The sequence below is a fragment of the Podarcis filfolensis genome (assembly GCF_964270895.1).
Source record: "Podarcis filfolensis genome assembly, chromosome: 6".
Taxonomy (NCBI): Eukaryota; Metazoa; Chordata; class Lepidosauria; order Squamata; family Lacertidae; genus Podarcis; species Podarcis filfolensis.
Window position 1 is genome coordinate 86,400,782 of NC_139609.1, and position 14,116 is coordinate 86,414,897.

The window sequence follows — 14,116 nt, forward strand, 5'->3', positions numbered from 1 at the left end:
TGCAAAATTATTGAAGGCTAGAACGATGTTGATTTAGAAATTAAGGAGTTAAAAGCTGTAATGATTATGTGATTAAGAAAAGAAAGGTTAAAAAGTACATAGAAATTAGGGAAAGGATTTGCTGAATTGACTTAATTAGAGAATGGAATACAGAAAGGGGAGGTATGAGGAGGTCGGGAAAGTAAGTTTTATGAATATAAGGGATGGAAACTATACCTGTTTTGTATGTGTGTTTTTTTCTTTTTTGGATTGTATGCATTGTTATTGTTTTTGTTTTTATTGTTCTGTTTATTCTGTTTTATATAAATTCCTAAACTTTAATAAATATATAAAAAAAAGAAAAAAAGAAAACCGTATTCTGCAGCCTCTATACAATTGTAGGTAACATGCACCTAATTTTCCCTATAATAAAGTCAGCGTAGAGTCATAGAATTGTAGAGTTGGAAGGGATCCCAAGGATCATCTAGTCCAACCCCCTGCAGTGCAGGAATCTGCAGCTGTCCTGTACAGGGATCGAACCTGCAACCTTCACATTATCAGCACCACGCTCTAACCAACTGAGCTATTCTGGCCTCAGTATCCAGCAGCATTTACTATTTTCATTATTTAATCTTGAGATGTCTGTTGAACCTTTATGACTAAGCCAGTCAGGTTCTGTCCAGCGTTGGCCATGCAACATGTCTATTAAACAGAGTTTTTATTGCAAACACATAGTACAGACCTGCAAATATAGAGCCCTTCCAAAGGATGTGTTTACGTGTGTGTTTGTACAGACCTGCTATGTATTCGGAAGACCCTAGAACTTAACTCTACTAAATTTATTTTCAGATGATAATACAGACTTGGAAGATAAACCCATCCTCATATGATATTTATTGGTAGCTGCACATATGACTTATTGCCACATTGGAGATGGATCTTGAAGAGGCTGATTGAAGGATGTGGGAGAGGAACTTAAATGCAGATTAGGTCTAGCTAGAGGAAATACACAGAGAGGTGTTTGTGAGAGTCTGGCGGAACTTTATTGCTTATGCAAATATTTCAGAGAACAAAGGGAAAGTCCCTGCTGTGTTTGCCAGTATATAGCTTTGTAAAAGGTTGGTTTTTCAGTTGCTGCATGTATCAGAAAAAAATTATGTGGTGTCTGCGTCTTGCATTTTTGTTTCTGACTATGTTGGTCTTGGTCTATATCTTGTGATGCCCTTTTTGTTTTTTTGTTTTTTATGGGTTATGTATGTTACACAAGTTAATATAATATAATTACAGACTTGCAGCAAGATTCCTCCTAGTGCCTGAGGATGTCAGATACTGACATGTATGGTACACACGTGAGGGTGCAAAACGTGCCCTTTTTAATTTTCAACATCATCATGAGTGTACAAATTTTGTTACTAGTTACAGTTTGTAAAAAAATTTAAAAATAGCACACTGAAAAAAAGACCATGGACTATATTTTTATATCAGTAGCACAGGCCTCTAGCTATTTTCCCTCCATTCCCATCTCTGGGATGTTTCAACAGAAAAACACTGTTCCTAAGTTTGTCACTTAAAACAAGAGCACCGGCCTCTTATTCACTGGCATCTACTTTTGGAGGTGCATATGGCTACAATGGCACGGCTGCAGCAACTCACAGAATAGGGAAAGGCTGTAGAGCACCTTGTACACAGAAGAGGGAAAGGTTAAGACAGGGGGCAGCAAATTCTTTGGACCTGGGGGCACATTTGGAATCTTGATAAAGTGCCGTCGGTGCCCATGGGGCATGGCACGACACAAAAATGGCCACCCCTTTGAAAAGTGCAGGAAGGGGAGCCATGGTGCAGGCCTTTCACCATCCCCAATCAATTTATTTTTTTTAAAGGCACCTACATTAGCCATCATGGGACGTGGGTGGCACTGTGGTCTAAACCACAGAGCCTCTTGGGCTTGCTGATCAGAAGGTCGGCAGTTTGAATTCCCACGATGGGGTGAGCTCCCGTTGCTCTGTCCCTGCTCCTGCCAACATAGCAGTTGGAAAGCATGTCTAAGTGCAAGTAGATAAATAGGTACCGCTCCGTCAGGTAGGTAAATGGCGTTTCCGTGCACTGCTCTGGTTCGCCAGAAGCGGCTTAGTCATGCTGGCCACATGACCCAGAAGCTGTCTGCGGACAAACGCTGGCTCCCTCAGCCTATAGAGCGAGATGAGCAGGCAACCCCAGAGTCGTCCACGACTGGACCTAATGGTCAGGGTTACCTTTACCTTTACCTTTACATTAGCCATTGCCACACTCACTCAGGGTGTCCTTTGCACCTTTCAGGACAGAAGGGAGGGAGAGCGGGTGTCCAATCCTAGGACCCCATGAAATGTGGGCATGTTTAACGGGGGCATGCTCAATGTCGCAAAGACTGAGCTACTGCAAACAGGAGATGAGCAGCAAGAGCGAACAGGCTCTCATCGAGGGAGTTTTAAAGGAATATTTTCCGATATCTTTTGTGGGCGCTGCAAGAGGCATCATGTTTCCACCTTCCAAATTAGAGGGTGTTGGGACAAGCCAGGTTCAAATCCCCACTCGTGCATGAAGCTCACTGGGCGACTTGAGGCTGGTCACATTTTTCTCAGCCTCGTCTCCCTCACAGCAATTCCCCCCCCCCCGTAGTGAGCATTCCTGAAGGAATTATCCCCAAATGTGGAAAAAGCAGATTTCCTATTTAAAAACATGTATCTCACACACAGTAAACAGTTCAGTAGCCAAAAATCCTATATTATCTCGCATATAATTCTGCAACTGGTCTGCTCCCAACTGCTGCACAATTTTTCCCCACCCCTGGAAAAAAAAGGAAAGCACTGACTTGCATTCACCAATACTTAGCTGTGACTCGACGGGCATTGAGGCTTAAGTTGTGTCCCATTGGTTTCAATGGGGCTTTGAAATGAACTGTGATACTGGATGCACAGTAGCAACCAACCCGTATAGTGGGCTGTGTTTAAACTGAATGCATAGATTTCCCTGGGCTGTGCATCTCCAGTATGCCAATGCTACACACAGTCTGATGTGCCATGCTTGCAGAACCTGAATGCAAGGATCAGGGATATTGGCCTCATTCTGAGGTTCTCCAGGGAATAGAATTAGCGTAAGTATCAGTGGGAGGAGCTGGAAATCAAGGGCTACATGGTCATACACAGCCTTCCAGAGGCCACACGCAAATGATGGTTGGGGCCAGAGTCAAAAGTGGCTGGAGCAACAGAGGCAACTCTTGCAATGCACAGCAAGGAAGGGCACCAGTAAGCCTGCATTGAAGGCAACGAGTAATGACAGGCTGTGCCCCCTTCCCTGCTATGCTCTCCCCCCTTCAGCTCTTCCCCAACTCTGCATCCAGAAATCGAGGCAATGTGATTTAAACTAGGCACTGGCTGCATGGAAACACCATTCAGGTATTTTGCAGGTCCAGCAATTTGCTTAACACACAGACTCAGCCCACTTTAGCCAAATGGGAATCCATACGTCACATACACCGCAAAGTCCTTTTCACCTACGTCATCGTAACCGAGGAAAGCTTCCAAGCAAAAAGAAATAAATGCCGTTTCTCTCTCCGTGTGTGCAATCAACAGAGTTTCCTTTGCTGCAGAAGTTATATGCAAACAAGCAGCCTGATCTTTGCGAATACTTCACCATTAGCATGCGTTGCCAAATATATAGATAGATCTTTCCCTTTCATGAGAAGGAGGGAAATCTTGCTGGGAGATACCTTTCGTTTCAAAATCAGGAGTGCAAATAAGGGGTCGGTGATCCATTGCAGAATTCAAGAAAGTATGGCGTCTCCATAAGCACAGTCCTCTTCCACAGCCAGGTTATAGTGCCCTCCGCTGCCTCCTTTATAGGCACTCGTAACAATTCTGAGCCAACCCTTCTCACCCTGCAAGATGAGAGGAAACTGCATTAGTCATGGGCTCAAGTGACTCTTCTCCTGCTGCTGCCGCCACCCTGGAAACCCTCACCCAACAAACACTGACTGTGTACAAGTTGGAAGGAATAAGGGCAATTGTCCTGGATCTGCCCCAGAGCATGCAGGAAGGGGTGATGCAGGATTAGGCAACCTGTGGCTCTCTGGGTGTTGCTGGGATGCCCATCAGCCCCAGTGATCAAGGATGATGGGAATTTGTGATCCAACAACCTTTGGAAAGCCGCACCCTAGTGCAGTGGGATATTTGGATCTTGCATGCAAGGTATGGCACGACAGACACACAACTATTTATTTACCTGCCAGAGGGAAGGAGAAGGTGGGCTAAAGTCCCAAAATCCACCCCCAAAATGGCCTGGTCTATTGCTAAAACACCAACACCCTTCTAATGCCTCTAGCTTGCCAGGCATCACACCATTTCCTGATCCCTAAATGGACACAATCCATTGGGGTTTTTATCAGCTCTGGTGGTCTTGCACCCAAACACTCCAGCAACTGATCCTGTAGCGTTCAGAAGAAGATTCTCACACGTAGGAACGGGTGCAGATTTCTGGACCAAACTCCAAGTGCTTATACAGTAGTTGCAAAACACATCCCCGATCTTTGTACATGTAGGGTTTGCACCTACACAGAGTCGTGCAGCTCTTGGGGCCTGCCAGAAAGCTGTAATAAAACATGAAGGGCTGAATTCCTTCCTATTAGAGCAGGAGTGGTGAATATTTGGCCCTCTGGATGTTGCGCGCGCGCACACACACACACACACACAGTGTCTCATTTATGGCTGCTCTGTCCTTCCTACCCATGGCTCTCCCCAAGAGTTGCGGACGATCCAGAATTCAGTTCCATTTTCTACGCCCCAGCCAGCAATGGAGATTATGTGGTTTATCATGGGAAGGGCATTGTATTCTTTATAAATTCCTCCAGTGTATGCTTCCAGCTTCGAAGTCGCCATGATCCCACAGCTGTTTTAAAGAATACAGAACAATGACATCAAAGCAGCCTTAAGATGCTATTGATAAGTTGAAACTTTCAACGTCTACTCTAGATAGCACCGCAAAAGTCAAAACCTGAGCTTTATCTCGTGAGCAAAACCCAGCCAGATGGGCAGAGCATAAGTAATAAAATTATTATTAATAATATTATTAAATAGAAAGCTGCTGTGGCAAGGAGCAGAGGTTACTTTAACTTGCCCCTTGGTAGGTTGGAGCCATAATCGCCATAATCCTTCTGCCAGTGAAACAAACAAGCTTTGTAAGTAATATCAAAGCTGCTACCTGGTGCACCCCAAAGTCAGCCTCCACCTTTACCATCCCTTCTAGGAGGACAAAACTTATTGTCCTGTTAGCTAGTCACCTGCTGCCACATAATCAACAAACTGAGGCATTCCTAAGGCCACTAAATCAATTGGACAATGTACTGAATCAATGGACAAACTAGTTGGTCCAATCACTTGACAAATCACTGTATCAAATCAACAAATCAACTGGTCACCCCCTAAATTTAAAGCACATAGCTTCCTCCAAAGAATCTTGGGAGTGGTAATTTACTCTTTGCAGGGCTACACTTCACAGCACCCTTAATGAACTACAGTTCCCAGAATTCTTTGGGGGCAAGTCCTGTGCTTTAACTGTATGGGGTGGATGTGCCGGTCTCTTCTGAAGCGTAACGAAAGTTCTCTATTCTCAAATGGCACTGGCTTAATAAAGTATAACATAAACGTGGCAAATTCCAAAACCAGATAAACAGAGCCACCGGTCTTTCTTGAACCACTGCAATAGGCTATTTGAAATAACTGCAATTATTTACATGCTTTCATGTGTTACTACCTAGACACTGGCTACAAAGGTTTAGCTTCTGTACCTGACGGGTCCATTCGCATAGACTTCTGCCATGATTTTCTCTCGCCCACTGACACTTCCATAATCTCCAACTTTCCACAACGTGTAATTCTTTAGTGCATGGCATTGACCAAAAGTGATGCATGTGCCACACTGGTTAAACTTCTTGCATTCTGAAAAATGAACAGGCACATTTAATTGAAAGAAACTTTCCTTTTATCCAGTGGCTATAAACAATGAAATGAAGGGTGGACTCGAATGTAGTGCTCAGTGAACGTTCCATCACCGTAATGAGTTTTCCTTGCACAATGGAGCATGCTCCCCCTCTCCTCCCCGCCTCCACACCCCCCCAAAATCTGTACTAGGAGTCGTCCCCCCAATGTCCTGGAGCAGATTTGGGGAGGGCACAGGGTAAGTGCAATGGAGGACAGGGAAGGAAGTCTTATTTCACAAGCAGAAATCTGTGCACCAACAGTTTGCATTAGCTGAACACAGCCCTAGGTTTCACCATATCCCCTTGACACACTGCTTGCGAGAAAAGGGGAAATGTGTAAAAAAACAAAAACAAAACCCAAACAGGCACATCTTTTGATGCTGTGCTTTTTGATCAAGTTGCAGACTAGAAGAGATTGGAGGAGATAGCTGGTGGGGTTTTTTGGGGGGAGGGGGGTGTTGAAAGAGAGAAACGCTTTTGAAGATAGGGACATTCCACCATATAGCTAGAATTAGTCTTACCCAATATTTCTTGAGTGTGGAGCTTCTTTGGGTCTACTGACTAAAGAGGAAGGAGTCCAAGGTTGGAAAGGACAGAGAAGCAGGGAAGGGAATAGACTGAAATAATTACAACTTGCACTTTGGGAGGGGACGGAATTGATAGCAGAAAACGGGCAGACTCTTTGTTCTCCTGATCCCTTTCCTATCTAAAAAAAATAAAGAAATTGTCCAGGAGCACCTTCCTTCCTTCCTTCCTTCCTTCCTTCCTTTCTTTTATATATATATTTCTACTGCGCCAGACCAACACGGCTACCTACCTGAACCTTTCCTATCTGTGAGACCTTCCCAGTTTCTTTGCTAAACCTTATCTCCACCCAGACCCTTGGTTCTTTTTAAGTGCTAATGGTTTTCATGTGCAAGTCACCAAGAAATATAATAAATGAATGAATACTACTAGAGAGATGAGGGGGGAATGGGGCAATTGCATTTTCTCAATAAGAGAACAAGGATAGGAAGGGAAGGCCATAAACTGCCTTGCTGCACAGGCTATCTGCTTGAATACAAGCACATTGTAACAGCTGGGAGAAATCTGCTTTTAAAAAATGAGAATATGGTACTAACCAATCCATCTCCAGACTTTGTTTCCCTCTGATGAAGTGTGATTACACCACAGACTGTCCCTCTCTCTTTCTGCCTCTCCTCTTACTACTTTTATTAAATGCATTTTCTTCTCCCTGCCATCCTTCCTCCTCTTTCTCATGTGATTAGCTTTGGTGATGGAAGCACAAATGCTGGAATTTATTTTTATCCTTGTGGTCTTGCATGTGTCTTCTTGTAAACAGAGGGCTGTACCCAAAGGTGAGTTCTATTTAGAAGAGACCCACTAAGATCTATTAATTTCTTGAGTATTCACAAGGAGACAGAAGAGGCTTCCTTCCTCCATACGGACACATCCCCAGTTATTTTGTACCTTAGTGTGGGTTTTAATCATAACCCTCATCTTGCAATCTCAGCTGACAGGCAGGTTATAAATATTATAAATTAGACAGACCAGTGATTCTCAAAGGGTGTGGCAGGAAGATTCAAGGACACTCAAATTTTTGAACATTTCACGGACTTCCGGGTTAGCGCGAACGGCTAATGGCGGATTCCCTCCGAGCTCCGGAGGGAATCGGCTCTACAGGAGTTGGGTCTTGCCGCTGCGGCGACGCGGGGACCCTTAGAAATCACAGGCGCGGAAGCCTGTGAACCTGGTGACTCGGCGGGCACCATTTGCGCCCCCCCGACCTGCGAAGGAGCCTTTTTAAAGGCTTCGGAACGGGGGACGGGGTGAGCGGCGCGGTGCTGAGAGTCGACTGCTTCTCCTGTGGAGTGAAGCCGCGAGCCATGGTCGGAGGGTGCTGACTTCTTCTTGTGAACAATTGGACTCTAAAAGTAACAACCCGTGAGTAGTACGGAAATTGGACTTTTTAAGGAAATTTTCTTTGGAATTTGGAATGATCGGGGAAGGCGCAAACAGGAAGTCCGCCTCCCCGCCTTGTAAAAAATCTAAAGCAAGGACTAGTTAACTAAGGTCGAGAGAATTTCTTTTTCTCTAGTGGACAAAAGATATTAATTTCACAATTTGGCGATACAAGTATAAGTAATTGTGCTGGAGGATAAGAGTTAATTTTGAGAGTTGAAGTGCCACCCCCCCCCGGACCCGGGAGCGATTCGCGAGAGAGCCTGTTGAGGAGATATAGAGGAGTTTGACAGCTGTCAAAATTAGCTGTCAAAAAGGAAAAAGAGAACTTTGTTTCTGCTGTCTCTGCTGGATATATTTGCTGCAACTTGGTTATATTTTGTTGAAAATAAGTAAGAACTGATACAAATTAATCTGACTTTTGGATTTTAACTGGAAAGAATACTAAGTTACCAAAATCCCCCTAGAGGGGGATTTGGGACACTACAAGAATGGCTGGAAGAGGGAAAATTCAGGCTGGGCTGGACAGAGTATTTGTTCTCCTGGGAAAGTTACAAGGCCAAATTGATGTTTTGGCTACAAATGTAACAACTTTGAACTTAACAGTAAATAACATTACGGAATTTGATAAGGACTTGACTCAGGAAGCCAGCTGGACAAAAAGAGAACTTTGAGAATCTTGAAAGTGTGGAGAAAGAGACATATGTTCTTTCTGAGGAGAAGGAAGGAGGAGCTGTAATTTTGCAAATGACAAAGGAGAGCCAGAGGCCTGATACAATGCTCACAAAGGAAAACAAGAAATCAAACCAGAGGCCTGACAGAATGACTACAAAGGAAAATAAGTATTGGATGATGAAATTCTGGTTTGAATTGGAGACTGAAGAATGGAGAGATCTCCTTATGTGGAGACCTGAAGATCTATGGATTACAAATCTGATTAAAGTGGAAGCTGGAGTTTTTGTGACAATTGGACTTTTGGACCCTGCTTTTAAGTATGGAGGTCTGGCTGGAAGAAATATGGACATTATTGGGACAGAGCTCCTCCGAGATTTGGAGTTTAATATTAAGGACTATCAAAAAAACCGGCAGAGAGGAACTGAGAGAGAATTAAGAGCCTCAGACGTGAGATCTCCAGGCTGATAGAAGATTAAGGCTGATGGACATTTGTTGGGGATCGAAACCGGGAAGGGGGGTGGTGGGGTTTGAGAATCCAAAGGGTGTATAATTATGATCTGTTTTATTTTTTATTTTATTTTTTTTGTTTGGTTATTAATATGAAAATTGGGAAATTCGTGGAATGGAATTTGGGTCGACTTTAGAAAAAGGTTCGTGTATTGAGGTACAAATATTGATGTCTATAAGTTAAAATTGGTTTTCTTAAAAAAAATGAATTAAATATAAAAAGGTTAAAAATTGGGGATAGGAACTTGTTGAACAAACAATTTGAATTGGAATACAAGAAGGGGGGGTGTGGGGAAGTCAGGGAAATATGGTAATGAAAATATGGAATTGTAAATTTGATGTGTTTTTAATTTTTTTCTTTTTTATTTCTTTCGTCTTTTTTGATTTTTTTTGTATTGAATGTGAAAAATCTTAATAAATATTTCATTAAAAAAATTTTTTTGAACATTTCAGTGCAGTATAGTATAGTAAAGTATCAGAACATATATTTAATTTGCAGAATATGGATAGATATCTTTTCAAAATTGACTATTCTTCTACAGTTTCACACGACATATTGTTGTGAACAGGGACTTTCAATTCTGACAAATATGAAAGATCAGGAAAGAGAATGACTTATTTGTGCTGATAAGGAGATGAAAGTTTGCTTGTTTCAAGCCAGACCTAAGATAAATGAGATGACCTGTCAAAACAAATGCACACCTTTCATTGAGTCTGTAAACATACTTAAGGTACGCATGTAAGAGGCTCGTTTCTAATTATATTTTGGGAATGATTCATATTCTTATGTAGCTGTATTGTTTTATACTTTCTGGATGTTCCATGATCCCAGAACTGTGTTCTAAAATTATAAATCAAGCGCTGCTAGGAGTTTTTTGTTTTGTTTTCCAGTGTACAGTGGAAACTTGGCTCCCGAGCGCCTTGGGAGCCAAACATTCCACCTCCTGGAAGTTCTTTGGAAGCCAAATGTCCAGTGCTGCTTATGCGGCTTCTGATTGGCTGCAGAAAGCTCCTGCAGCCAATCGGAAGCCATGCCTCGGTTCCCAAACCGTTTCGTTAGTCAAACAGACTCCCGGAACGGATTAAGTTCGGGAACCAAGGTTCCACTGTATCAATTAAAAAAAATTGACGTGGCGCAAACAATTTTTTATTCTGAAAGTGTGGCCCAGAGATAAAAGTTTGAGAACCACTGAGCTAGAGAAGCAGGTAAGATAAACTCACTTTGATCTTTAGCTTGGTAGTTGTTGCAGGTCTCATCTGGGATGCCATGCTCATTAGCATACTTCCATACTGCATTGTGGTCTCCCCCATGACAGCTGCCAGCATCGGCGCAGTCGAGAACATGCTGGACTGACAGGTAGGCAGAGGGCCAAGCAGCTTTCCTCTTTATGTTGATGCGATCTGGGGGATGACAAACCAGCAAATGGTGGAAGACAGCTTTTTTTAAAAAAAATCAACTACCGTACCTTTTATCGAATTTAAAGAATAAACACATTAGCAATGTTTGGTTCCTCCCACTCCCACTGTAGCAGAACTCAAACATAACCCGTTGATACAAATTACAAAAGAAACAGGTCACTTGGTTACATTTTTTTATATTAAAAAAATAAACATCATTCCACACTTCCCCATAAGTTTCTAGTGTTTTTGGAAGAATGTTCCCCTTTCCCCCCCCCTTTTTTTTAAAGCGCATGTAACAAAATTAAACCTGGTGTTGGAAAAACCCTTAAATGTCTCGTGTCATCTTCTTCTTTAATGCACCTCGCTAGTCAATTTCTCCATTAATATTAAGCCCCAAACATATACAAACTGAAGATCAAAGAGGTTTGTGTCCAGAGATCTCCAGTATTTAACCACTACCAGACATAACGCCATCATGAGTAAGACAAGGTTTTTGGGCTTGGGGGCACATAAGGAAATTTTTGCAGCTTGCTGTGGGCAACACAGAATACTCTTTCGGCGGGGGGGGGGGGCGGACTGGCGGGGGGGGGAACCTACTCTGAAGGTGCACACTGGGGAACCCAGATATACCCTGTATTTATAGGGACCTGCAGCATTCTATAGTTCAGAGAACATTTTAACTTGACAGCTCCAATAGAACAACTGAGGCCTGCGACAAAACGTTGCAGCCTGGAATGTTTATCCTCAAAGTTCCAGCCAGTCAGCTATGGCTGCCCTCCAGAATATTCCATTCAATTCCCCTTCCCAGGTTTTTCTGCTTAATTTCCCTTCCCCAACTTGGGTGTCCTCCATGAGTTTTGGACTACAACACCCATCATCCCTCATCATCGTCTGATATGCTGATTGAAGGCATAGTCAAAAACAGTGGAAAATATTTGGAAGGTCCCAAGCTGGGGAAGGCTGATCTATGGGGGGGCGGCACATTTTTGACTGCCTCATTGTGGTTTGCAGAAGCGGAACAAACCACAGTTCCTGGTTGAGACACAGCATTGCGCCAGTGATCATGGTTTGTTTTTTCCGCACACTATCGAGGAGGAGACAAACATATCAGAAGGGGGAATGCATGGTAAACCATTAACTAGGTTACCAATTAACCATTAACCTGGATTAAATAAATGGGATGGGGGTTTAATATGGGCTGGCTTTCCAATGACAGCAACATCACGTGGATGTTGCACAATACTTGATTGCTCCAAACACCATGATAGATGGTCACGTAAAAGCACCCTCTCTGTACTGGATGTGGGAATGGATAAAGGATGCCCACCAGATGCATTGCCAACCATCCCACACATCTCCATACCTGCAAAGGCGCTGGTGCTGCCATGAGCCCAACACGACCCACAGTACTGTGGAATGTGCTGGTTGCGTGTGGTGCTCACATAGTTGACTCCATTTATGTTTCTCCAGTCCCAGCTCTTGGGTAGTTTTGAGAGGTCCAAGTATTCATGGGGACGAGGGTAGGTTCTGTTGGAGAATGGGGAGAGGACAGAAGAAAGCAAGTGACTGTTTTCCCCCCTTTATCTGATAAGAGATGACAAGAAAATCCTTCACTGCTTTGTCATGATTCCCTCCAACTTTTTGCTGGGCAGTCACACGGCTGCTGCTGGCAGCAAACTTCCTCAAAAGAGACATGCTAACCAGTCTCAAACACTTAATGCAGCCTCTTGCCATCTCCTTATGGGAGCAACAGCATTAAGAAGTAAACCCTGGAGCAGTGACGTGTGAGCTGCAGGGTGGAATTTAAGATACAACTCCCAGGTTTTGCAGTTGGAACATGGGAAGCTGTCAGGCCATCTAGCCCTGTCTGCACAGACTGGCAGCAGCTCTCCAGAGGTTCAGGCAGGACTCAGTTTCCCAGCCCTACCTTGAGATGCCAGGGACTGGAACCCGGGACCCTCTGTCTGCAAAGCAGATAATCTATGGTCCTTCCCCAAAGTTAGGGCTCTAAGAAGAGACCCACCAAATTGAAAGCAAGCCCCCACCCCAAACGTGCATTATTGTGTCACCTGCCCAGGCATTTAAATTTAAATTTATTTCCCACTTTTCTTCCAAAGAGCTCAAGGTGGCCCCCATGGCTCTCCCTCTCTCCCTTTTATCCTCACGACAACCCTGTGAGGCAGCTCTGCTGGAGACTGTGCCTGGACCAAGGTCACCCAGCAAGATTCATAGCTGTGTGGAGACTTGAACCCTGGTCTCCCAAGTACTAGTTGGACACACTTAACCCCTACACTAGTGGTTCCCAATTAGCTGGCAGATCCTTTGATTTTCAAAAGCCAAGAAGAAGAAGAAGAGATTGGATTTGATATCCCGCCTTTCACTCCCTTTAAGGAGTCTCAAAGTGGCTAACATTCTCCTTTCCCTTCCTCCCCCACAACAAACACTCTGTGAGGTGAGTGGGGCTGAGAGACTTCAGAGAAGTGTGACTAGCCCAAGGTCACCCAGCAGCTGCATGTGGAGGAGCGGAGACGCGAACCCGGCTCACCAGATTACGAGTCCACCGCTCTTAACCACTACATCACACTGGCTCCCCAGGACATGGACCCCCTACTTTTGAAAATTTGGATATCGCTATTGTAGTTTTTCTTATGTGAATGATGCCGCAGACCCCCTGAGCATAGCTGTCAACGTTTTCCTTTTTTAAAGGGAAATTCCCTTATTCCGAATAGGATTCCTCACAAGAAAAGGGAAAAGTTGACAGCTATGGCCCCTGAGTGGGTTACTTGGACTGCCTGGGGTCTGCGGACCACAAATTGGGAAGTACTGCCCTAAACCACATCTCCTGTCTGTTAAAGCCACAGACAGGCTGCAGAACCAGGGGACCGCAGGACCTCCGTGGAAAGGAAATATGACAAATTCATGGAGGCTATTTGCTTGGCTCTACACGTGACAGCGATATGCTGCCTGCAGGATCAGAGACAGCTGGGAAACCACCACCCCGCAATTCTTTCTGTAAGGCCAGACGAAATAAGGGCGCTCCAAGGAGCGTTTGGCGTCCTGTTGCGCCCTCAAGCGTCTCCAAATCTGGCCCGCGCCTCTCCAACTCGGCAGGATGGAGATCCGGGTTCGGAAGACGACTGGGCGCTTGGCGCCTTACCTGATCCCCGGAGGTCTCTTCGCCATCGGCTTGTGGCAGCTCTGCCCTTCCTTGAAGTAGACGCCGGCTGCGGACGCCGCGCACAGGAGGGCGCCCGCGGCGAGCGCCAGGAGGAGGAGGCGCCCAGGCGGGGTCATCGTCGCCGGACTCCTGGGTCCTTCTGGGGAGAGAGGAGCCGAGAGGTGACAGCTGCTGCTGCTCGCTGCTGTCCCTGCGGTTGCCGGGTCTCAATCTGCGCCGGCAATTTCGAAAGGGGAAGTTTTTGAGGCGAGGCTGCGCAAATCAGAGGCGGAGGCGGAGGCAGCAGGCCGGCCCCTGCGGGAAGGCAGCCTTCAGGCGACTCCCCCGACGGGGTGGGAGGGAGAAGGGGAGCGGGGAGGGGGGGAGCGGGACTAGCCGCCCGGGAGAAGCAGCTGCCCCGCTTC

General features: G+C 45.0%; 1 protein-coding gene across 1 annotated transcript; it reads right to left on the reverse strand.

Annotated features, from left to right (window-relative positions):
- Positions 1 to 999: 999 nt before the first annotated feature.
- CTSZ (cathepsin Z) lies at positions 1,000 to 13,960 on the reverse strand. Its single transcript, XM_083619106.1, has 6 exons — positions 13,692 to 13,960; positions 11,898 to 12,061; positions 10,355 to 10,534; positions 5,798 to 5,948; positions 4,737 to 4,899; positions 1,000 to 3,892 (listed from the first exon to the last, which is right to left on the reverse strand). The coding sequence occupies exons 1-6, from the start codon at positions 13,826 to 13,828 to the stop codon at positions 3,779 to 3,781; spliced, it is 909 nt and encodes a 302-aa protein (XP_083475232.1). The 5' UTR covers positions 13,829 to 13,960; the 3' UTR covers positions 1,000 to 3,778.
- Positions 13,961 to 14,116: the final 156 nt, after the last annotated feature.